At 52.6% G+C, this 20,682-nt stretch overlaps 2 protein-coding genes across 6 annotated transcripts; both read left to right on the forward strand.

The window, feature by feature from the left end:
- Nucleotides 1-697: 697 nt before the first annotated feature.
- POLM (DNA polymerase mu) lies at nt 698-10,215 on the forward strand. Of its 5 annotated transcripts, XM_066238567.1 has the most exons (11): nt 699-994; nt 1,917-2,097; nt 2,739-2,837; nt 2,999-3,169; nt 4,201-4,272; nt 6,214-6,334; nt 8,200-8,332; nt 8,461-8,563; nt 8,666-8,905; nt 8,980-9,063; nt 9,211-10,215. In XM_066238567.1, exons 1-11 carry the CDS (start codon nt 813-815, stop codon nt 9,295-9,297), a joined length of 1,473 nt encoding a protein of 490 aa, XP_066094664.1. In that variant the 5' UTR covers nt 699-812; the 3' UTR covers nt 9,298-10,215. The 5 variants fall into 5 exon arrangements, with proteins under 5 accessions (XP_066094663.1, XP_066094669.1, XP_066094667.1 ...); XM_066238566.1 differs by having other exon boundaries at nt 698-994; nt 8,461-8,905; XM_066238572.1 differs by lacking the exon at nt 8,461-8,563 and having other exon boundaries at nt 698-994; nt 8,208-8,332.
- Nucleotides 10,216-17,829: 7,614 nt separating this feature from the next.
- On the forward strand, nt 17,830-20,291 carry PGAM2 (phosphoglycerate mutase 2). Its single transcript, XM_066238575.1, has 3 exons — nt 17,830-18,332; nt 18,444-18,624; nt 20,090-20,291. The coding sequence occupies exons 1-3, from the start codon at nt 17,919-17,921 to the stop codon at nt 20,254-20,256; spliced, it is 762 nt and encodes a 253-aa protein (XP_066094672.1). The 5' UTR covers nt 17,830-17,918; the 3' UTR covers nt 20,257-20,291.
- The last annotated feature ends 391 nt before the right edge of the window (nt 20,292-20,682 follow it).

The following is a 20,682-nucleotide window of genomic DNA, read 5'->3' on the forward strand; positions in this document are numbered from 1 at the left end:
GGAGAGGTCAGGCAACACGGCAGCTTTTCTTCTATGAATTGCCTACTGGTGCAATTCATGGAGGCACCTACTGGAGCCAATTTTTCCATTAGATCATTGCCTTTTTCTTATTTATCTGTGGAAATTTTCATAATTACATGAATTAGGCTTACTTTCAGAATGTGTTGACACTTTTCCCTCCGCGTTGCTTTTCAATTTTGAATACATTTTACATGTGTATGAAGTCAAGCTGCTCATTCTTTTCTTTCAGTGTTTCTGGTTTATTGCGAAACACAGACTAAAAACCACTCATTTTTTTCCAGTACGTTCTTTGTTTCTCTTTTAGATTTGCATGTTTGGTCCATCTGGATTTTATTTTGGTGTTAAGGCGAGCGGGAGGGAACCGACTTCTATTTTTCCAGCTGGCTGGCCAGTTGTCCCAGCGCCATTCGACTGAAAACCTTTCCCGGGCTGGAAGCGGCCGCTGCACCAGCACGTTCCCGGCTCCCGCAGCTGCCCCGGTGCGCAGTCCGGGGCCCCTCGCCGCCGGGTCTCCGCGGCCACTCTGGCCCCGGGGGGGTCTCAGGCGCCCCGCGCCTCCCGTGGGAAGGCGTGTCCTCTGGTGCTATTTGCCTGCAGGGGGCGCCTCTGGCGCCGAGCGGCCAGGACACCCAATCCCGTGGGACCACCCCGAGCCTCATTTGCATGGGGCGGGGCTCGCCTCTAGGCGCGGGGCCTCGCGCCACTTCCCCTTCCAGTCGGTTTCCTTCCGCCTTCCTTCCGGCCGCGGTTTCCCACGGCGGCCTTCAACGCGGCGCGCCAGGCCCTGCCCGATGCTCCCGCGACGGCGGCGGCCGCGGGGCGGGGGCGGGGACCCCCCTGGCATCCTGTCCCCCGCCGTGCGCTTCCCCGGCGTCGCCATCTACCTGGCGGAGCAGCGCATGGGCCGCAGCCGCCGGGACTTCCTCTCGCGCCTGGCGCTGTCCAAGGGCTTCCGCGTGCTGGACGCCTACAGGTGCGTGCGGCGCGCGCGGCCGGCCGGGACCCTACGCGGGGTTTCTTAGCAGCTCGGCTTCTGCCGTCTGAAAACTCGCCCGCAGCTGACCGGCCTGCAGCGCCCGCAGCCTCCGAAGTCCAAGTCAGCCAGGGACGTCCTGGCCTCTCTCCATCGCCTCTCCTGTGCGGGGCGCGAGCGGTTAAAGCCGGGAGGCTTGTGGGACGCGGAGCGGTTCACGTAGGGGCTTTTTAGCTGCCCAGCGCTCTGCCTTAGTGAGCTCCTCCTGCCGCCTGCCCTGGGGACTGAGAAAATGACTCGCGCGAAGCTCCCCGAGGGCCAGACGTTAGTGGCTGCAGAGGCAGTGCTGAGAGTGAGGGAACCGCGTCTCCACAGGTTTGGATTTGGAAGAGCAGACAAACCGAGGGCCAGCCCTTCCCAGGGGTGGGCAGACCCACTCAGCAGAGAAGGGTCCAGCTCTCTTGCTTATTAGGTCATTTAATCTTCACAACAACCCTACAAGAGAGCGGCATTATACCTGCTTTACAGGGGAGAAAGTCACAGAAGAACTAAGTGAGGTGCCCAGGGAGACACAGCAAGTGTGTGGCAAGCTCAGGTGCACACCCAGGCTGCCTGGCTCCAGCCCTTAGATGAAGATCCCCTGGTCCTTGCCTCTGAGGACTTCCTGTCTGAGGGGAGGGGGGGAGACAGACAACACAAAATCCTGCTGGGCTTGTGATGGTAGCTAGATCAGAGGACCACAGCTCTGTGGGTTGGGTGGCAGGCACCAGGAGAAGACAGGCAGGTCCCTCTGAGAAGGTGACACTCGAAGAGTGAGTAGTTCTCACCAGGCGGAGCACAGCTTGCAGGTGTGGAGTGAAGCAGGAGGAGGGCAGGCATGGGCAAGGGCTCTGGGCTTCATCCCTCTCTTCCCTCTGCCCAGCTCTGCGGTGACACATGTGGTGATGGAGCAGACCTCAGCTGAGGAGGCCATCTGCTGGCAGGAGAGCAGGGCAGCCCCTCCCCCAGGTTGCACCCGCCCAGCACTGCTGGACATCAGCTGGTTCACAGAGAGCATGGCAGCTGGGCAACCAGTCCCTGTGCAGGGCCGGCACCGTCTGGAGGTGAGCTGGGTAGACGATTAGTGTAGGACCACAGAGAAAGGCCCAGGATAGCTCAGCTGAGACAGGTGACCGGCAGCAGTGTCCAGATGATGTGGGCGGTGCAGGTTCTGCGTAGACCACCACACCAGGCCATGCCCACTTCTGCTGTCTCTGTTGCTGCAGACTCTCTTAGGGTTAGCTTGTTTTTAGCATCGTTAGGCCATTCTGGTAAACCAAACAGAAGAGTGTGACCCATAAGTGCGATGACCTGAGGGCCAGCAGGAGGCCTCTGCCCTGCCTCCATAGTTCCTGGGTCAGCAGAGATGAGGGATGCAAGTGTGGGCTTGGGGCTAAAATTCTGACTCTGCCTTAGCGATGAGGTGGGGTTGGCAGTGAGGCACGTGCAGCATGTGCCTTGGCAGGAAGTACCCCATGAGGGTGGCAGATGGTATCACTGCAGCCCCTCAGGCCTGAGGAGCCACTGTTGGCGTGCTCTGTAGGGCATTGCCGCCTTTGCCCTAGGTCTCTGGTAGTCTCATCCTCTCAGAGTTGGCATTTGTCCTGCATGCTTGAGAGACCCAGGTGACCACCCAGGAGAGGCAAGGCTTCAGGGGCTGCCAGCCCTGCAATCTCAAAGTGGCTTCTTCGTCACCCATCCCTAGGTGGCTGTGCCCAGGAAAGGGCTGCCAAGCCCAGTATGGATGGCACCCTATGCCTGCCAGCGTCCCACGCCCCTCACACACCACAACACCAGCCTCTCGGTGAGCCATGGGTTCCCAGCCTCCCTGAGCTGGGGCCAGGTCTGCTGCTGTGAGCACTGCCTACTCTGCCTTGTCCCAGCCCTGGGGACAGGTGGGTCAAAGCTGGAGAAGTGGATGGGACTCCTGCCCACCCTACCCTCATGAAAGGTCCCTACCTGCAGGAGGCTCTGGAGGTGCTGGCAGAGGCGGCAGGCTTTGAAGGCAGTGAGGGCCGCCTCATCTCCTTCTGCAGAGCAGCCTCCGTGCTCAAGGCGCTGCCCTTCCCGGTCACAGCCCCGAGCCAGCTGCAGGGCCTGCCCCACTTTGGAGAACATTCCTGCAGGGTCATCCAGGTAGGTGCTCACCACAGTTAGCAAGACGAAGTTGTGAACTCAAGTGATTGTCTAGGAGGCCAGAGCCTGGTGACAGCAGGTGGCTCTGTAGTTCAGCCCAGCTGGGGGGGGAGGCCACAGGCTCCCAGGCAGGGGCAAGTTATTTTCCACCCAGACACCTTGTGAAATAGGGCCACAGCATCTGCTCTAGGGTGGCTGAGAGGACTCAGGGGCCGCAGGGCTGGTAGCTGGCGCTGTTGGCGTTGGCCGAAACTGTCCAGGATGTGGCAGAGGAGCCCTGAGCATGAGCACCTCGTGTAAGTGCACAGTGTTTGAGGAAAGTTGTGCTTTGTACACCTCGCTGGGATAGGATGTCATGACAGAAGATACTTTCGAATTCAGTTATGCTTTTATTTATTTATTTGTATTTTTCCGAAGCTGGAAACGGGGAGAGACAGTCAGACAGACTCCCACATGCGCCCGACCGGGATCCACTCGGCACGCCCACCATGGGGCGATGCTCTGCCCACCAGGGGGCGATGCTCTGCCCCTCTGGGGCGTTGCTCCTTGCGACCAGAGCCACTCTAGCGCCTGAGGCAGTGGCCAAGGAGCCATCCCCAGCGCCCGGGCCATCTCTGCTCCAATGGAGCCTCGGCTGTGGGAGGGGAAGAGAGAGACAGAGAGGAAGGAGAGGGGGAGGGGTGGAGAAGCAGATGGGCACCTCTCCTGTGTGCCCTGGCCGGGAATCAAACCCGGGACTTCTGCACGCCAGGCCGACGCTCTACCACTGAGCCAACCAGCCAGGGCCCAGTTATGCTTTTAAATGAAGCCACACTGAATTTATCACTTATGTTTTGAGAAGCAGTTGTTTACATATATTGCTACTTAACTGAGGGATGAGGTGAGTAGCTTTGGGGCACAGTGACTGTTTGCAAGACCCTCAGATCTTGACACTGCAGAGCTGCCTGCTGAGTGTGGGGTCTGCTGGGTTTTGGCCCCTAGCTCTGCTCTGCTCTGTGATCAGGCTGGGTTTTGCTTTGTTTCGGCCACAGGAGCTGCTGGAACATGGCTTGTGTGAGGAGGTGGAGAGAGTCCGGCTCTCAGAGAGGTACCAGAGCATGAAGGTACACACAAAGTGGACCGCAGCAGAGGCACATGGGCCCTCGTTCCTTCCCCGAGTGACCCACCCAGGGGTCAGAGGAGGTCTCTGAGGAAGTGGCAGCTGACATCTGAGATGTATGAGGCAGCCAAACAGATTTCAAGGAGAAGCTTGTTTTGAGCACAGGAACGTTCTAGATCGCTCAGCACTACCTGTCCTCGTTGGGTTGTTGACAGAATAGTCCCCAATGTGTTACCTTCTCTGTCATCTTAAGCAGAGCACCTGAGTACAGCATGCCACAGGGACGAGTGACTGCGCCACTCGCCCGTGCACTCCCTCCGTCTGTCTGGTCTCGGGCTCTGATTTCTTGGTGTCGGCCCACCTGTGTCCTAAGCCCCTCACCTTTGCCCCATCTTGCCACTTGAACACCTGCTTTTGTGGCTGGAGGATGGTTGTCAGATGGCTGACCTGTGGGGCAGGGAGGCTTCCCTGGATGGCTGGGTCACTGCTGCTGTGGGTGGTGGACCTGGCGTTGTGAGGATCAAAGCAGGCTTCGAGGTGGGGTAGGAGGCACATGTGAAGGACAGAGGTGGAGAATGGGCTGTAGGAGCTAGTGAGAGCGAGGAAGCACAGAGAGGGGAGGGCTCTCTGCCTCCTTGTGGGCTGCCTGGAGTCCCAGGAGGCATTTGAGCCTGCAGGAAGTACTTAAAAATTAGTTTTTTATTTTATTTTATTTTTTGTATTTTTCCGAAGCTGGACACGGGGAGGCAGACAAACTCCCGCACACGCCCGACTGGGATCCACCCGGCATGCCCACCAGGGGGCGATGCTCTGCCGCAATCAGAGCCATTCTAGCGCCTGAGGCAGAGGCCACAGAGCCATCCTCAGCGCCCAGGCAAACCTTGCTCCAATGGAGCCATGGCTGTGGGAGGGGAAGAGAGAAAGACAGAGAGGAAGGAGAGGGGGAGGGGCGGAGAAGCAGATGGGCGCTTCTCCTGTGTGCCCTGGCCGGGAATCGAACCTGGGACTCCTGCACACCAGGCTGACGCTTTACCGCTGAGCCAACTGGCCAGTGCCAAAAAATTAGTTATTTTTAAAAATGTTTCTTTTCTTTCTTTCTTTCTTTTTTAATGTATTGACTTTTTAGAAAGAGAGAAACATCCGTTTGTTCCACTTATTCGTTCATTGCTTGCTTTCTGTATGTGCCCTGACCAGGGATCAAACCTGCAACTTTGGTGGATGATGCTTTAACCAATTGGGCTGCCCAGCCAGGGCCAACAATTATTTTTGTAAACAATATGATTAGGTTATTCTCAGTATTTTTTCTGTGAAGATGCTTTTTGTGACAGTGACACAGCTCATGTTGGTTAAAGGGATCGAGGACAGGGTGGTCCACACAGCTCAAGAAGGCAGGGTGCAGTGGATTTGCGAGAAGCAGGGCTTGGGACACCCTCTGCATGCTGGCTGCTTCCACCGGTCAGACATTGCTGCAGTAGGTGCTCCTGCCACACATTACAGCCTCTACCCTCTATGGACCTGATCTTCTGTTTTAGTTTCAGAAATTCCCAGGGACAGGCTCTGAGTGGCTGGCCTAGAGCAGGTGCCTACCCTAACCCATGAGCTGTAAGAGACAGGTGACTTGCTTGGGCTGGGGTCAGGAGACCTGTGGGAGACAGGCAGCCACCCCAGGAGAGGTCGACTCCAGTCAGGTCGTCCCCACTGGCTTGGATGTCTGTGCTGAGCGATGGCTGGGTAGTGGCACATGCTGGGTAGATAGCCTCAGGCCTGCTTTATTCCAGCTCCCGCTGCAACAAACAGCCCTTTATGTTTGCGTTTGTCAAGGAGAAGAAATGCAGTAGTGTCTTTCAGCGGCTGTGAGGTGACTGGTGGTGCTGTGCCTGTCCTGGGAGAGACCTCTCTTAGGGGAGGAGACTGGAGCCCTGACAGGGCTCTGCTCTCCCAACAGCTCTTCACCCAGATCTTCGGGGTTGGAATAAGGACTGCTGACCGGTGGTACCGGGAAGGGCTACGGACGCTGGACGACATCCGGGAGCAGGTGCAGAGACTGACCCAACAGCAGAAAGCAGGTGAACTTCCGAGTGGGCTGCACCTTGGGCTTTCCCAAAGCACTGGAGCCTGAAAGCTTCCTGCACCTGGTGCTGAGGCTGCCTGGCTGGGGCTCAGAGCGGAGGGACCTGCTGGGATGCAGTCATTTTTGGTGGCTTCCTGGGGTCCCACTGGCCGGAGCCAGGTCCATTTGAGCTCTGTCTCTGTGGGCGGTGATGATCACAATAGTTCACTTGATGTTCAGAACCTCTAGGCTTAGATTGGACCAGACCTGGGCTTCTTACTCCTGAACAGCCTGAGCCCTGGGCACACCTTGCCAGTGTGGTGCTTGGCACTCTGGCCCATTGACTGCTGGTGAGGGGACCTGTGTGGTAGGAAGAACGTGAACTTGAGAGTTGTCCTGAACTTGAGTCCCATCTCTGCCACTTACTAGAGAGGTGACCGTGGCCCTGAGATGGAGATTCTTTGAGCCTCGTTGATGTTCTCTGTAAAGGGTGGGATTTCATGAGCACCTCAGTGAGCCAGCAGGCCACAGACGTTGGACAGAGTTGTCTGTGTGGCCCTGGGGTGAGGGGGAGTCCTGCTGAACGAGCCCCACAGCCCAGCACCTTCCACCTCTTTGAACATCTTCCCAGGGACTAGAGGAGGGGAGGCTACCCAGGGTCCTGGAGACTAGCCTGGTCAGTGGGTGGGAATGAGACCAGCAGAGCTGTGTCCAGGAAAGCATTAGGTGGTCACATCCGCTGGTCCCAGTAAAGCTGATTGGCCAGCAGCTGGCACGGTAAAGCTGATTGGCCAACAGCACTCCCTGCAGCTGCCAGCACTATCACTCCCACACTCAAACCTCTCCTTCTGCATGTGGGGGGCACAGGGACTCCTGGCAGCTGAGGACATGCACTTGGGCTAAACTGGTGCTTGTTCTTAAGTGCTGGAGCCGTCTTCCTCGTGTCCTTTATGGACTCCTGGCCCCACTCTGCCAACAGGAAGACAGGCATTGGAAGGAGTCTGTCAGCACCCGACAGGCTAAGAACTTACGTTGAGAGAGCTGGGTGGCAGGCACAAGGGATGTCTATTACTCCTTTCAGCTGTAAATGAATCTGCAATTATCTCTAAATAAAAGTTTAATAGGCCTGACCTGGGGTGGCGCAGTGGATAAAGCGTCGACCTGGAAATGCTGAGGTCGCTGGTTCAAAACCCTGGGCTTGCCTGGTCAAGGCACATATGGGAGTTGATGCTTCCAGCTCCTCCCCCCTTCTCTCTCTGTCTCTTCTCTCTGTCTCTCTCTGTCTCTCCCTCTCCTCTCTAAAATGAATAAGTTAAAAAAAAAGTTTAATACACTGCTCATAAAAATCAGGGGATCAGAGAATGTGCATGTACTCCAGTACTTCGTTTCAGCCTATAGTGCATTTTCACCAATGAAATAAAAAGTCAAAGTTGGTTTTGCATTTCATTTGCATAATCGAACAACTTCTTTGACTTGTCCTTTGTTTTTCTGATGTTCTTGTTTAATAAAAAAAATCAAATACTTTATTTTATCGCTTTATATTCATTTTGAAATATCCCCTCATTTTTGTGAGCAGTGTATTATTTATTTTTTAAACTTTTTAAATTTTATTTATTCATTTTTAGAGAGGAGAGAGAGAGAGGGAGAAAGAGGAGAGACAGAGAGAGAAGGGGGGAGGAGCTGGAAGCATCAACTCCCATATGTGCCTTGACCAGGCAAGCCCAGGGTTTCGAACCGGCGACCTCAGCATTTCCAGGTTGACTCTTTATCCACTGCGCCACCACAGGTCAGGCTGTGAGCAGTGTATTTAAAAGGGAGGAGGGGATAGTGGAGAGACAGACAGGGCGGGCGGAGCAGTCTGGAGAGCCGTGCTGCCCGCAGGACTCCAGCACTACCAGGACCTGAGCACCGCAGTCCAGCGTCAGGACGTGGAGGCCCTGCAGCAGGTGGTGGAGGCAGCTGTGGGGCGGGCCCTTCCCGGGGCCACTGTCACACTGGCTGGCGGCTTCCGCAGGTATGGGGCCCCACATGTGCTCCAGCTCGGTTGTAAGCTGGGCTGCTGAGGGGGCCTTCCCACATGGAAGGGTGTTGGGAGAACAGCCTGTTCCCGGGCTGGCTTGGAGGTCAGACTTGCCCCTTCAGGGGGAAGATGCAGGGCCACGATGTGGACTTCCTCATCACCCACCCCCAGGATGGCCAGGAGGCCGGGCTACTGCCCAGAGTGATGTGCTACCTCGAGCAGCAGGTGAGGGCTTCCCACCTCCCAAGGGTGCTGCTGGGTCCTGCTCTCCAGGCGCACGGACAAGGCCCAGCATACCTGTGTGCGGCCCCCCCCCCCCCCCCGCAGGGCTTTGTCCTGTACCACCAGTACCGCCACCGCGGAGACCCCACCCACTCGACCTGGCAGAGCAACACCATGGACACTTATGAGCGGAGTTTCTGCATTTTCCGCCTGCCCAGACCCCCAGGGGCTGCTAGTGGGGAGCTCCAGAGGCCATGCCCCACCTGGAAGGCTGTGCGTGTGGACCTGGTGGTCACCCCCATCAGCCAGTTCCCCTTTGCTCTGCTTGGCTGGACTGGCTCCAAGGTAGGCAGGCAGTAAGCTACTCGGGCTGCCCTGGGCTTGGCTATGACCCTGCTGACACCTCGCTTTCCCCCCAGCATTTTGAGTGGGAGCTTCGCCGATTCAGCCGGAAGGAGAGGGGTTTGTGGCTGAATAGCCATGGGCTGTTTGACCCAGAGCAGGTGTGTTTCTGGGGCAGGAGGCAGGGGAGCCTGGAATCCACAGAGGGGCCCTGAGTCACAGCCCCCCTGGGCTGGGCTCTCCCAGCCTTTCTCAGGGACACTGTGGTGGAGGGGTCCCAGACACCAAGGCCCCTACTCCCGTTGCAGAAGACGGTTTTCCCTGTGGCTGCAGAGGAAGACATCTTCAGACACCTGGGCCTTGCGTACCTTCCCCCAGAGCAGAGAAACGCCTGATCCCCTCTGCTGGCCCCACTGACGGTCTTCAGGAAGCGGGGGCGCACTCAGCCAGCCAGATGCATGGATGCTCTTGTCCTCTGACCATACATGCAGAAGATGCGGCCCCAGCCCTCACCTACCTGGGTGGAGCCTCCTTTGTGCACCCCCTTGCCCCCGTGCACATGCCACCCAAGACACAATGAAATGAGAACATGGAGCAAACCAGGCTGTTTTCTGTAGTGTTGCTTTGCAGGGCTGGGGTGTCTTCTCTCTGCCTGGCCCCCGCCACTGTCCCTGAGGTGGGGACATTATGGCCCTGTGACCCTGGGTCACAGTCCACAGGCTCTGCCCTCTGTATAGTGGGAACCTGAATGGTGCCTTCCTTGTGGGGTTTGTAGACCTTAAGGTCACGGATGGTGAGTGCTTTTCACACAGAGCTTGGCAGTAGAGGCTGGAGCTCTTGCCCCTAGGTGTGTACTGTGGGGGTGCTGAAGGGTGAGCTTGAGCATGTGGAAAAAGAGCAGGTCTGGGGGGAAGGAGCCGGAAGGAAGAGAACTTGCAGTGCTGACCACTGCCTCCTCCGTGGGTTAGCCCCATGCCCCAACCAGAACCTTTGTCTCTACCTTTGCTCCTTTAAGGTCTGTTCAAAGCAGGTCATGTGGTGTCACTCCTTGTGCAAAGCCTTCCAGAGTTCCCTCCTTGCTCAGTACATCCGAGATCCTCACAGGGATCAGTGTGGAATCTACAAAGATGCCCTCTGGGACTTTGATAGAGGGTGCACTGAATCTGTAGATCAATCCAAGAAGAGTTGCCATCTTAACAATATTGCCTTCTAAACTGTAACTATAGGGTCCCTTTCCATGTATTTATATCTCCTGTAGTTTTAGTGATATTTTATATTTTCAGAATAAAAGTTTTATACTTTTGTTAAATTTATTCCTAAGTATTTTTTCTTTTGATGTTATGTAAGTGGAATTTTGTTGATTTTATCTTCTCATTGTTCATTGCTAGCGTGTAGACATAGAGTTGATCTTTCTATAGTAGAATCTTGCCGAACTTTTTATTAAATATAATTATCTTTTGGTGGCTTCCTTATGATTTCCTATATATAAGGCCATAGCATCTGGAAAGAGATAGTTTTACTTCCTTTTTAATCTGGATGCCTCCTATTTCTTTTTCTTGCCTAATTGCTGTGGCTAGAACAAATCTGGCAAGAGCAGATGTCCTTGTCTTGTTCCTGATTTTGGTCTTTCACTGTTTTAAGTACAGTCATGGCTGCAAATGACAATTTGGTCAACAGTGGACTGCATATACAATGGTGGCCCTATATGTTTATAATGGAGCTGAATTTCCTATAAAAAATGGAAGGACATGTGGTTCAGAAGGAATTTGTTTTTTTATCTGATGGGAGCAATATCTGTGGGGTTTGGCAAGATCTCCTTTCACTCACAGCACTTCAGTTTTGAGGGCTATATCCTGATCAGTCACCACTGACCTGTTTGTGCACAGAGGAGCCTGTCCCCTATCCCTACATGCTCAGAGGGCACTCAGCCCTCCCAGATCTAATGTGATGGTCTTCAGAGCACATGACTGTAAGTTCTTTGTTTGGGACCTAAGACCCTGTACAAGGACTTGGGTCCACAGGAGCGACCTTAAGCAGCAGATGCCACTGCCACTCTAGTACCAGCTCTCTGTGGCAGAGTGGAGCCAGCCTGTCCCTGCACTCTGGAAGTATGTTTAGGTTGTAGTGATGTAAAGTGTCGATAGGTTTTGTTTCTTCCATCGATCCAATGTCTGAGAGAGCCCTGTGTGTCAAATAAGAGTCAATGGAACTGAAAACAAATTTCCAAAGTCAAAACATTGAGTCCTCAGTTCTACACCTTCTCTATGTTAAACAGCTTTTTCTAAATGAATACCACAAAGTTCCTTAATCTGACCACTGTTCCAACATGCGATAGGAAAACCACACTGCCACGACTGTCCTGTGCTTCTTTATCTTTCCATCTTGGTTTTATTCCTACTGACCCTCAGGCCACCCTGACCGTCACTATGAAGGTGATCTAGACCTCATGTAGACAGTTTCTCCTCAATTTCCAGTTAGTCCAGCCCACACCCCTATTCATGGAGCCACTCTGCCAACTTCCACGGTTTCCATGACCCTGTGGGAAGGAAGCATGGGCCTCTGGGACAGTGGTTCACAGTCATGTCCTAGGCCTTCATGTCCTCCATCACTCACTCACCCAGAGCAACTCCAGCCCTGCAGGTGCCCCATACAGGTATGCCGTTTTAATCTTTTATTCCATATTTTTACGGTACCTCTTCTATGTTTAGCTACACAAATACTTACCGTTGTGTTAGAGTTGCCTACAGTATACAGGACAGTTAACAGGCTGTGCAGCTTTGTAGCCCAGGAGCAAGAGCTGTGCATACAGCCCAGGTGTGCAGTAGGCTGTACCATTTAGATGTGTGTGTGCTGTGATGTTCACACAATGACAGAATTGCCTAATGATGTTTCTCAGAACGTATCCCAATAGTTAAGCACTACATGACTATAAATTTAGCTATGGGTGTTTTTGTAGATGCCCCAAATAGATTGAGGAAGTTTCCTTAAGTTTGTCAAATGCTTTTTCTGCATCTATTGAGATGGTCATGTGTTATTTTGTCAAAGGACAAAATAGTCTAGTAATCTATTTTATATTAATGAACTTGCAGATGTTAAACCAACATTGCATTCCTGGCATAAGTTCCACTTGGTCATGGTGTATAATCTTTATTTGTTGCTAGATTCTGTTTGCTAGCATTTTGTTTGCTGAAGGTTTTTGTGTGTATATTCTTTTTTTCCTTTTATTTATTTATTCATTTTTAGAGAGGAGAGAAAAGAGGGAGAGAGAGAGAGACAGAGAGAGCAAGGAGCGAGAGGTAGAGAGAGAAGGGAGGAGGAGCTGGAAGCATCAACTCCCATATGTGCCTTGACCAGGCAAGCCCAGGGTTTTGAACCGGCGACCTCAGCATTTCCAGGTTGACGCTTTATCCACTGCGCCACCACAGGTCAGGCCTGTGTGTATATTCTTAAGAGATACTGGTCTGTAGTCTCCTTGTGATGTCTTTGACACAGGTATAGTAGGGTAATACTGGCCTCATAGGATGACTTGTTAGTATCAGGGTAATACTGGCCTCATAGGATGACTTGTTACATTTTAATTTATGTATCCTATTTAAAGTGAGTTTCCTGAAGATAGCATGGAATTGGGTAATTTTTAAAAGTCCAAGCTGATAATCTGATTTTTATTTGGATGCTTAAACTTATGGTATTGTCATAAATAAGAAATATATGGCCTGACTAGGCGGTGGCACAGTGGATAGAGTGTGGGACTGGGATGCAGAGGACCCAGGTTCGAGACCCCGAGGTCGCCAGCTTGAGCGCGGGCTCATCTGGTTTGAGCAAAGCTCACCAGTTTGGACCCAGGGTCGCTGGCTCGAGCAGGGGGTTACTCGGTCTGCTGTAGCCCCACGGTCAAGGCACATATGAGAAGGCAATCAGTGAACAACTAAGGTGTTGCAATAAAAAACTAATGATTGATGCTTTTCATCTCTCTCCATTCCTGTCTGTCTGTCTGTCCCTATTTAGCCCTCTCTCTGTCTCTGTAAAAAAAAAAAAAAGAAATAAATAAATATATGTTTTGGTATTCATGCCATCCTCCTGGCTGGAGCTTCTAAAGCATTGGTAACTTATTAAGCAGTTAAGATACTAGGAGTATCTTTTAATCTAATATTTGTATTTTTACCCCATTTTTTGATACAGAGCTCCCAAATCCCTCAGAATTTCCTGGGTGAAAGGAGTGTCTTTTATTCTAATGAGGCACTTGGTGGGATCCTGAATCGCTTCAGAATGGGGGCTGTTCATTAGAAAGACCAAGCCATAATTAGGAAGAAGCTTGGAACTTATAGTTCTACAACCCCCCTCCCATCATCTATGGAGGGAAGATGGGCTGAAGAGTGAGTTAATAGTCAATCATTCCAATGTGATGGAGCCTCCATAAACATCTCTAAAGTACAGAGTTCAGAGAGCTGGGCTGGTGAACACATCCACTTGTCAGGAGGGTGGTGGACCCTAACTCCATTGGTTGAAGAACTGAAGCTCCTTCTGGATCCCACCCTACATACTTCTTTATCTGGCTGGTCATGTGCGTCTTTTTTTTTTTGGTGGGCCATCATCTTTAATCCTAGCTTGCACCCAGCGGGCAAGTAAAACACACACTGGGCTCCAAAACCCACTCATTCAGTGCTCACAAAGCTACTGACTTATCCAAGTTTCCTAGAATCAAAGATTTCTAGCTCACCAGCCTTATTCACCTGTTCCCCATCTCCTTCTCTCTGCACAAACTCTGCACAAACTCTATTTCCCCTCAGCAGTCTGCCATCTTGGCTGTTTCTCCTCTCCTCCACGTGGCCTCTATCTGCTCCCCTCTCTGCTCTCTCTTCTAATGCTAATCTCAGGAACCCCCATGTGCATCTTTTATCTTATCCTTTATTATATAGTAACCAATAAATGAAAGCATTTCCCTGAGTTCTGTAAGTTGTCCTAGAAAATAAGCACGAGTTTATTCAAAGAGACAGTGGCCCAAAACTTCTTTAACCTAAGGAAAGCCTACAGACTTCCAAGTAAGAATAATCCAAGCCCTGGCCGGTTGGCTCAGCGGTAGAGCGTCGGCCTAGCGTGCGGAGGACCTGGGTTTGATTCCCGGCCAGGGCACATAGGAGAAGCGCTCATTTGCTTCTCCACCCCTCCGCCGCGCTTTCCTCTCTGTCTCTCTCTTCCCCTCCCGCAGCCAAGGCTCCATTGGAGCAGAGATGGCCCGGGCGCTGGGCATGGCTCTGTGGCCTCTGCCTCAGGCGCTAGAGTGGCTCTGGTCGCAATATGGCGACGTCCAGGAGGGGCAGAGCATCGCCCCCTGGTGGGCAGAGCATCGCCCCTGGTGGGCGTGCCGGGTGGATCCCGGTCGGGCGCATGCGGGAGTCTGTCTGACTGTCTCTCCCTGTTTCCAGCTTCAGAAAAATGAAAAAAAAAAAAAAAAGAATAATCCAAAAGAGACCCACCCATAGACACATTAAATTGTCAAAAGTTGCAGACAAGGAGATAATCTTAAAATCAACAAGAAAAAAAACACCAACTTCTTATGTCCAAGGAACCCCCCCACCCATAAGACAATGAGCATCTTTATCATCAGAAACTTTGCAGACCAGCAGGGAGTTCAAAGTGCTGAAAAAAACTGCCAACCAAGGATTCTGTACATGGCAAAGATGTCCTGCAGAATTGAAGCAGAGATAAAGAGTTTTTTTTAGAAAAGTAAAAGCTAAAGGCATTCATGATTAGATCAGCCTTACAGTAAATATTAAAGGGACTTTAAGCTGAAACAAAAGCATGCTAATTAGTAACCAAAAACCATGAAAGTATAAATCTCACTGGTAAAAGTGAATGAATAAATTATGAACACTCATGTAGTAATAAGTAATGGGTAAATCATAAATCTAATAAAGGTTGAAAGATAAAAGTATATAAAATAACTACAATAATTTGTGAATGGGTGCAAAATGTAAAAAAGATTAAAACTGACATCAAAAACATAAAAGGTGTGCGGGGAGGTAAAAACTTAGAGCTTTATAGTATGTGTTTAGAGTTCAGTTATTCTCAGCTTAAATTAGACTGTTATAAATATCTTTTGTGTAAGCCTCATGCTAACCAGAAAGGCAAAACCTATAATAGATACACAAATGATAAAGAAATCTAAGTGTACCATTATGGAAAATCATCAAATCACAAAGGAAAAGAGAAGAGGCAGTGAACAAAGGAATCACAGAACAGCCAGAAAAAATGAACAAAATAGCAATAGTAAACCCTCACTAATTACTTTTTAGTGTAGATGAAATAAATTATCCATCAAAAGACACAGAGTAGCTGAATGGATTATAAAAGCAAGACCTACTTATATGCTGCCTGTGACTCACTTCAGCTTTAAGGACACAGACTGCAAAAATGAGGGATAAAAAACAGGATTCCATGCAAATGGAAACAAAAGCAAGTAGTACTATACCTACATCAGAAAAAAACAGGCTTTAAACCAAAGACTATAAGAGGGGACAAAGAAGGTCCTTATGTAATGATAAAGGGGTCAATATTGCAAGAGACTATAACATTTTAAAATAATTTTGCACCCCCTGGTCTGGTAGCTCGGTTTGTGAGCCCAGTACACCAAGGTTACTGGTTTATTCCTGACCAGGGCACATACAAGAATCAAGCAATGAATGCACAAATAAGTGGACCAACAAATGGATGTTTCTCCCTTCTAATGTCAATAAATAAAAATAATAAAATAGGTTGTCACCTAATGTAGAAGTACCTAAATAGACAAAGCAAACATTACCAGACCTGAAGGGAGAAAAGGGCAGGAAAACTAATAGCACAAGACTTCAAAACCCCATTTCCAATAACGGATAGATCAGACAAAATAAGGAAAGTTTGGGCTTAAACTACATGTTAGACCAGATGGACTTAACATACTTGACAGATGACCCATTACCTTCGAGAGCTATCCTTAGTCTCACCCCTGCTTCCCATTGAAAGTTGCTACTCTCGCCTGACCAGGCGGTGGCACAGTGGATAGAGCATCGGACTGAGATGCAGAGGACCCAGGTTCAAGACTCTGAAGTCGCCAGCTTGAGTGTGGGCTCATCTGGCTTGAGCAAAAAGCTCACCACCAGCTTGGACCCAAGGTCACTGCTCGAGCAAGGAGTTACTTGGTCTGCTGAAGGCACATATGAGAAAGCAATCAATGAACAACTAAGGTGTCACAATGGCAATGAAAAACTGATGATTGATGCTTCTCATCTCTCTCCGTTCCTGTCTGTCTGTCCCTCTCTCTGTCCCTGAAAAAAAAAAAAAAAAAAAAAGTTGCTACCCTGTCTTCCCCTCTCCACCCCTCCTGATCCCAGTACTTCACTTCTTCCTAGTGACCAGGACGTCCTACTACAGCTTGTTTATATGGTCCTCTACCAAGGGAATGACAGCTTCTCGACTGGCTCCCTGCCGGACCCAGGACCCAGCCAGTGATCAAGGAGACAGAAAGTGGATTGTAAATCAGGAGATGTGTCCAGAATTGAGAGAGCTGGAGCAGGAAGACCTGTGAGTGGTGCTGCTAAGAGGGTGGCCTCCACCTGCCAGCCTTGGGTGCAGAACCTCCATCCTAGGGGCCCCGAGCTGGGAGCCTCTGCCCTGGGTGGGCGGCAGGGCTTCTTATTCTCAGGCCCAAGTCTTGGGGTGGCGGCTGGCCCCTCAGCTGGCATCCTGCCCACATGTTCCCTTTTCCTCACCACAGTAGGGTGAGGGTATGGCCACCAGGGAAGTGGGGCACAGCTGTGACTTGGTTTCCTTGTTCCCCAAAACTAAGTGCAGAAGTCCTGGCCTGGACTCTCCTAAGGTGGCCACAGGCCTAACAACCAGTCTCTCTGATGCTGGAGTCCCCTTAGGGGCATGGATCTTGGATTTATTTTTCTTTCTAAAGATGGTTTCAGCTTGAGGGGGTGAGCTTGATTTGGGTGAAGGCAAGCAGGATGGGAGAGTGTTGACAAGACCTTGACAAAGGGACCCAAGAGAAGAGAGGGACCCCCTGCTTCCCTCTGACCCAGGCAGCCAGACTTCCAGCTCCAGTTCCCCTGGTTATCTTGGACACCCAGCTCTGCCCCACTCAGCCCCAGCCCCTTGCCCACACTGCTACCTGGTGCCCCCCTGCAAGGCCATACCTTTCCCCAGGGCTACGACTGCCCAGAGACTTTTCCCTCCTCTGTCCCTAGAGTGAAACTAGGGGGATGCTGTGCAGCTCCTCCCAGCCTAGCTGCTAGCCACAGGCTCCTGCAGGACTCAGGGCTAATCCCATGAGCAGGGCTGGGGTACAGGACCTGCCATGCACGGAACCTGGGGAGGGGGTCAGGACTCCCGAGGAAGGCCCCTCCTATATGTAGCCTCTCTCACTCCCAGGCGAGCAGAGCCACGGGGAGAACCAAGCATGTAACACACACATACATGTACATTTACACCTAGGTATGTGCGCACACACGTGCAGACGTGTGCACACACATACCTTGATCCTAGGTGTTTCCTCACTGAAATGTATGCTTATCCCTTGTGCTGAGTGACTAGGAAAAAGCAGGTGGGACTTTGTCAGTGCATTGGGCCCTCTGGATGGTGGGTTTGATGGGTCTGGAGCCCCAATCTTGGGGAGCCTTTCCCTGGAAAGCTTCCATTTCTGCTAGCGCCCACTTCTCAGACTCTTCACGGCTAGGACTTCTGCCCTTCACACCCAGACTTGCCCAGCAGCCCCCCTAGCCCGTGTGGGGAATGGTGGGTATGAGATTATTTTAAGCCCAGCTCTCACCTGCCCTTCTCTGAAATCTTTGCTGCTGGCCACCTGCTGCCGCCTGTCAGGCCTTGGAATGCCAACTGGCAGTTGGCCGGGGTGGGGGTGGGGATGGACTGTTATAAAGTGGTGGTGTGGGGCAGTCAGCTGTCCTCGTCCAATGCCTGCCACAGTCTCCAGCAGTCAGCTGTCCTCGTCCAAAGCCTGACAGTCTCCAACACCGCAGCCATGTCCACCCACCGCCTGGTGATGGTCCGGCACGGCGAGAGCACCTGGAACCAGGAGAACCGCTTCTGTGGCTGGTTCGATGCGGAGCTGAGTGAGAAGGGGGCTGAGGAGGCCAGGAGGGGGGCCCAGGCTGTCAAGGATGCCAAGATGGAGTTTGACATCTGCTACACATCGGTGCTGAAGCGGGCTATCCGCACCCTCTGGACCATCCTCGACGGTACAGACCAGATGTGGCTGCCTGTGGTGCGCACCTGGCGTCTCAATGAGCGGCACTACGGGGGCCTGACCGGCCTTAACAAGGCGGAGACAGCCGCCAAGCATGGGGAGGAGCAGGTGAAAATCTGGAGGCGCTCCTTTGACATCCCACCACCCCCCATGGATGAGAAGCACCCCTACTACAGCACCATCAGCAAGGTGGGCTGCTTGGGGTGCCAGAGGGAAGGCCTGGGGGCAAGGGCCTTGGGAATGGGAGCCCGGGTGGGGGACTGGCTGTCTGGAGAGTGACTGTGGCATGGATGCCCCCAGGAGCGTCGGTATGCAGGCCTGAAGCCTGGGGAGCTACCCACTTGTGAGAGCCTCAAGGACACCATTGCCCGGGCCCTGCCCTTCTGGAATGAGGAGATCGTCCCCCAGATCAAGGCCGGCAAGAGAGTCCTTATTGCAGCCCACGGGAATAGCCTGCGGGGCATCGTCAAGCACCTGGAAGGTGAGCCCTCCTCGTGGGTGTGGGTAGAGTGACACACACCTTTAAACCTGTCCAGCTCATCCTAGCAAATGCCTGCTGGAGGCAGCTTTGCAGACATCAGTGTCTGGGGTGGGTTTTCAAATGGAATTGAACTGGGAGTTGGAGAAACGATGTAAGAAGCAACTTTGCAGAATTTTGGTTACATTTTTGTGTATGTGCTGCGACACTATGTAGTTTTCCTTCTGAAGACTGAGGGTGAAAATGCCTGCCGCCTTTGACCAGGGTCCAGGCCCTGCACAGGGGCTAAGGTGCCAGGGCTGCCTAGGCTTCCTGGACTTGAGCCCTGGCCAAGAGGTGGGGAATGCTGGGGGGTAGCATCTTAACCAAGGGCATCCAGCCAGGAAAAGACAGGGCCATCTGGCTCCAGATTCTGCACTCTTGTGTGTCCCTGGTCAAGTCACATCACTTGCTGGGCCTCAACCCTCTGGGGCAACTCCTGGTTGCTGGAAGTAAGGCAGAGCCCTGCCTCCTGGTCCCCAGCTCCACCCACTCCAGGCAGAGTCCAGGCAGAGGTAGGACCACTGAAAAGGATGCAGGGGGTGTGTAGCAAGCAGCCAGGTGACCCAGGCTTGGAGCTGGACTCTCACTAAAGAACATGAGGGGCTCCTCCAGGGGCTTCCTTTGAAAACATTTCTAGGCAGGATTTTCAGACATCAGGACCATTAAGTATCTGAATGGCCTTCAAGCCTATTGGGGTCATGGAGAAGAAGGTAGGTGGGTGATGGGACTCTAACCTCTTTCTCCAGCTGGTTGTTGGCAGCTTGCCAGAGCAGACAGGCAGTCCCCTGAGGCCTGTCTGCCCTCCCCAGGGTGCCAGGTCCACACACACATCTCACAGCAGACATGACAATTTTCTGCACCTTCCTCCTGGGGGCTTCCTGCAGCCCTCATGCCTCTCAGCATACTGGGAACCTGAGCAGGGTCTTACTCTGCCCAGGGAACTTGCTTCCTTGCTATTTAGTGGAAATACCAAAGGGTGAACTATTCCAGGCTGAGGCTGGCAGGCTGTTTCCTCTGGTAATATGGCTTTCTACCTGACAGAGAACTCCTGTCCACTTGGCCCATCTTGCTGTCCCCCACACACCCCATTTCTGAGGAGCACCCCCTGCTCTCTGCTCTGCACTCTCTGGACACCTAACTGAACCCCAATGTCACTGGTCTAACCAGAGTTCATACTGGGCTGAGACCCATGGAACCAGCCCAGCTCGTAACAGCCTTGGTTTAGCGTGGCTATTTCTGTAGGCTGTGCAGCTCCGCCTTGACCTTCTCCAGGCACATTTCTTGGTGTTGCTGTTGGGGTGGGAGGGCTGTGCCTAGCTGACTGCAGTGGCTTGTGAAAGGTCAGAGAGTCTGCTGAGCACAAGAGCAGCAGCTGTCTGGTGGACAGGCCAGGAGGGGCTAAGGACGTCTGGTTCCTCTGATCCAGGGATGTCTGACCAGGCCATCATGGAGCTGAACCTGCCCACAGGGATCCCCATCGTGTACGAGCTGGACAAGGCCCTGAAGCCCACCAAGCCCATGCGGTTCCTGGGCGATGAGGAGACCGTGCGCAAGGCCATGGAGGCTGTGGCCGCACAGGGCAAGGCCAAGTGATGAGTGCGCTCTGGCAATAAAGGCACCTCCCCTCACTCCCGCGCGTCCATCGTGGCCCCATGCCCAGCGCTTTCCGGGCTGGCTCCACAGCCCGAGATCCCAAAAACCTCCTTGCAGTCTGGCCCCTTCTGCCTGCCTAACCCCTCATTAGGTGGGGGACCCTGGCCCTCATCCCTGGCTATCAGGTGGCTCCTAACAAGTTCCTGTGGTGACCTCCAAAGCTGGAGACCTACTTAATAACCTTGCTCTAGAATCAGGGTGCCTGGGGTCACCTAGGGAGAGTCCAAGTGACCCAGGCCTCCCCACAGTGAGCGGGCACAGCGGCCAGGACACTGCTTCATGACCAGCGTCCTTTAGATGGGTCTCCTCTGCTGTCCTTGCAGGTGAGGTAACACCCTGAGCGCCGCCTTCTGGGCATCCCCTTAT

Source organism: Saccopteryx bilineata, chromosome 7, assembly GCF_036850765.1.
Source record: "Saccopteryx bilineata isolate mSacBil1 chromosome 7, mSacBil1_pri_phased_curated, whole genome shotgun sequence".
Taxonomy (NCBI): Eukaryota; Metazoa; Chordata; class Mammalia; order Chiroptera; family Emballonuridae; genus Saccopteryx; species Saccopteryx bilineata.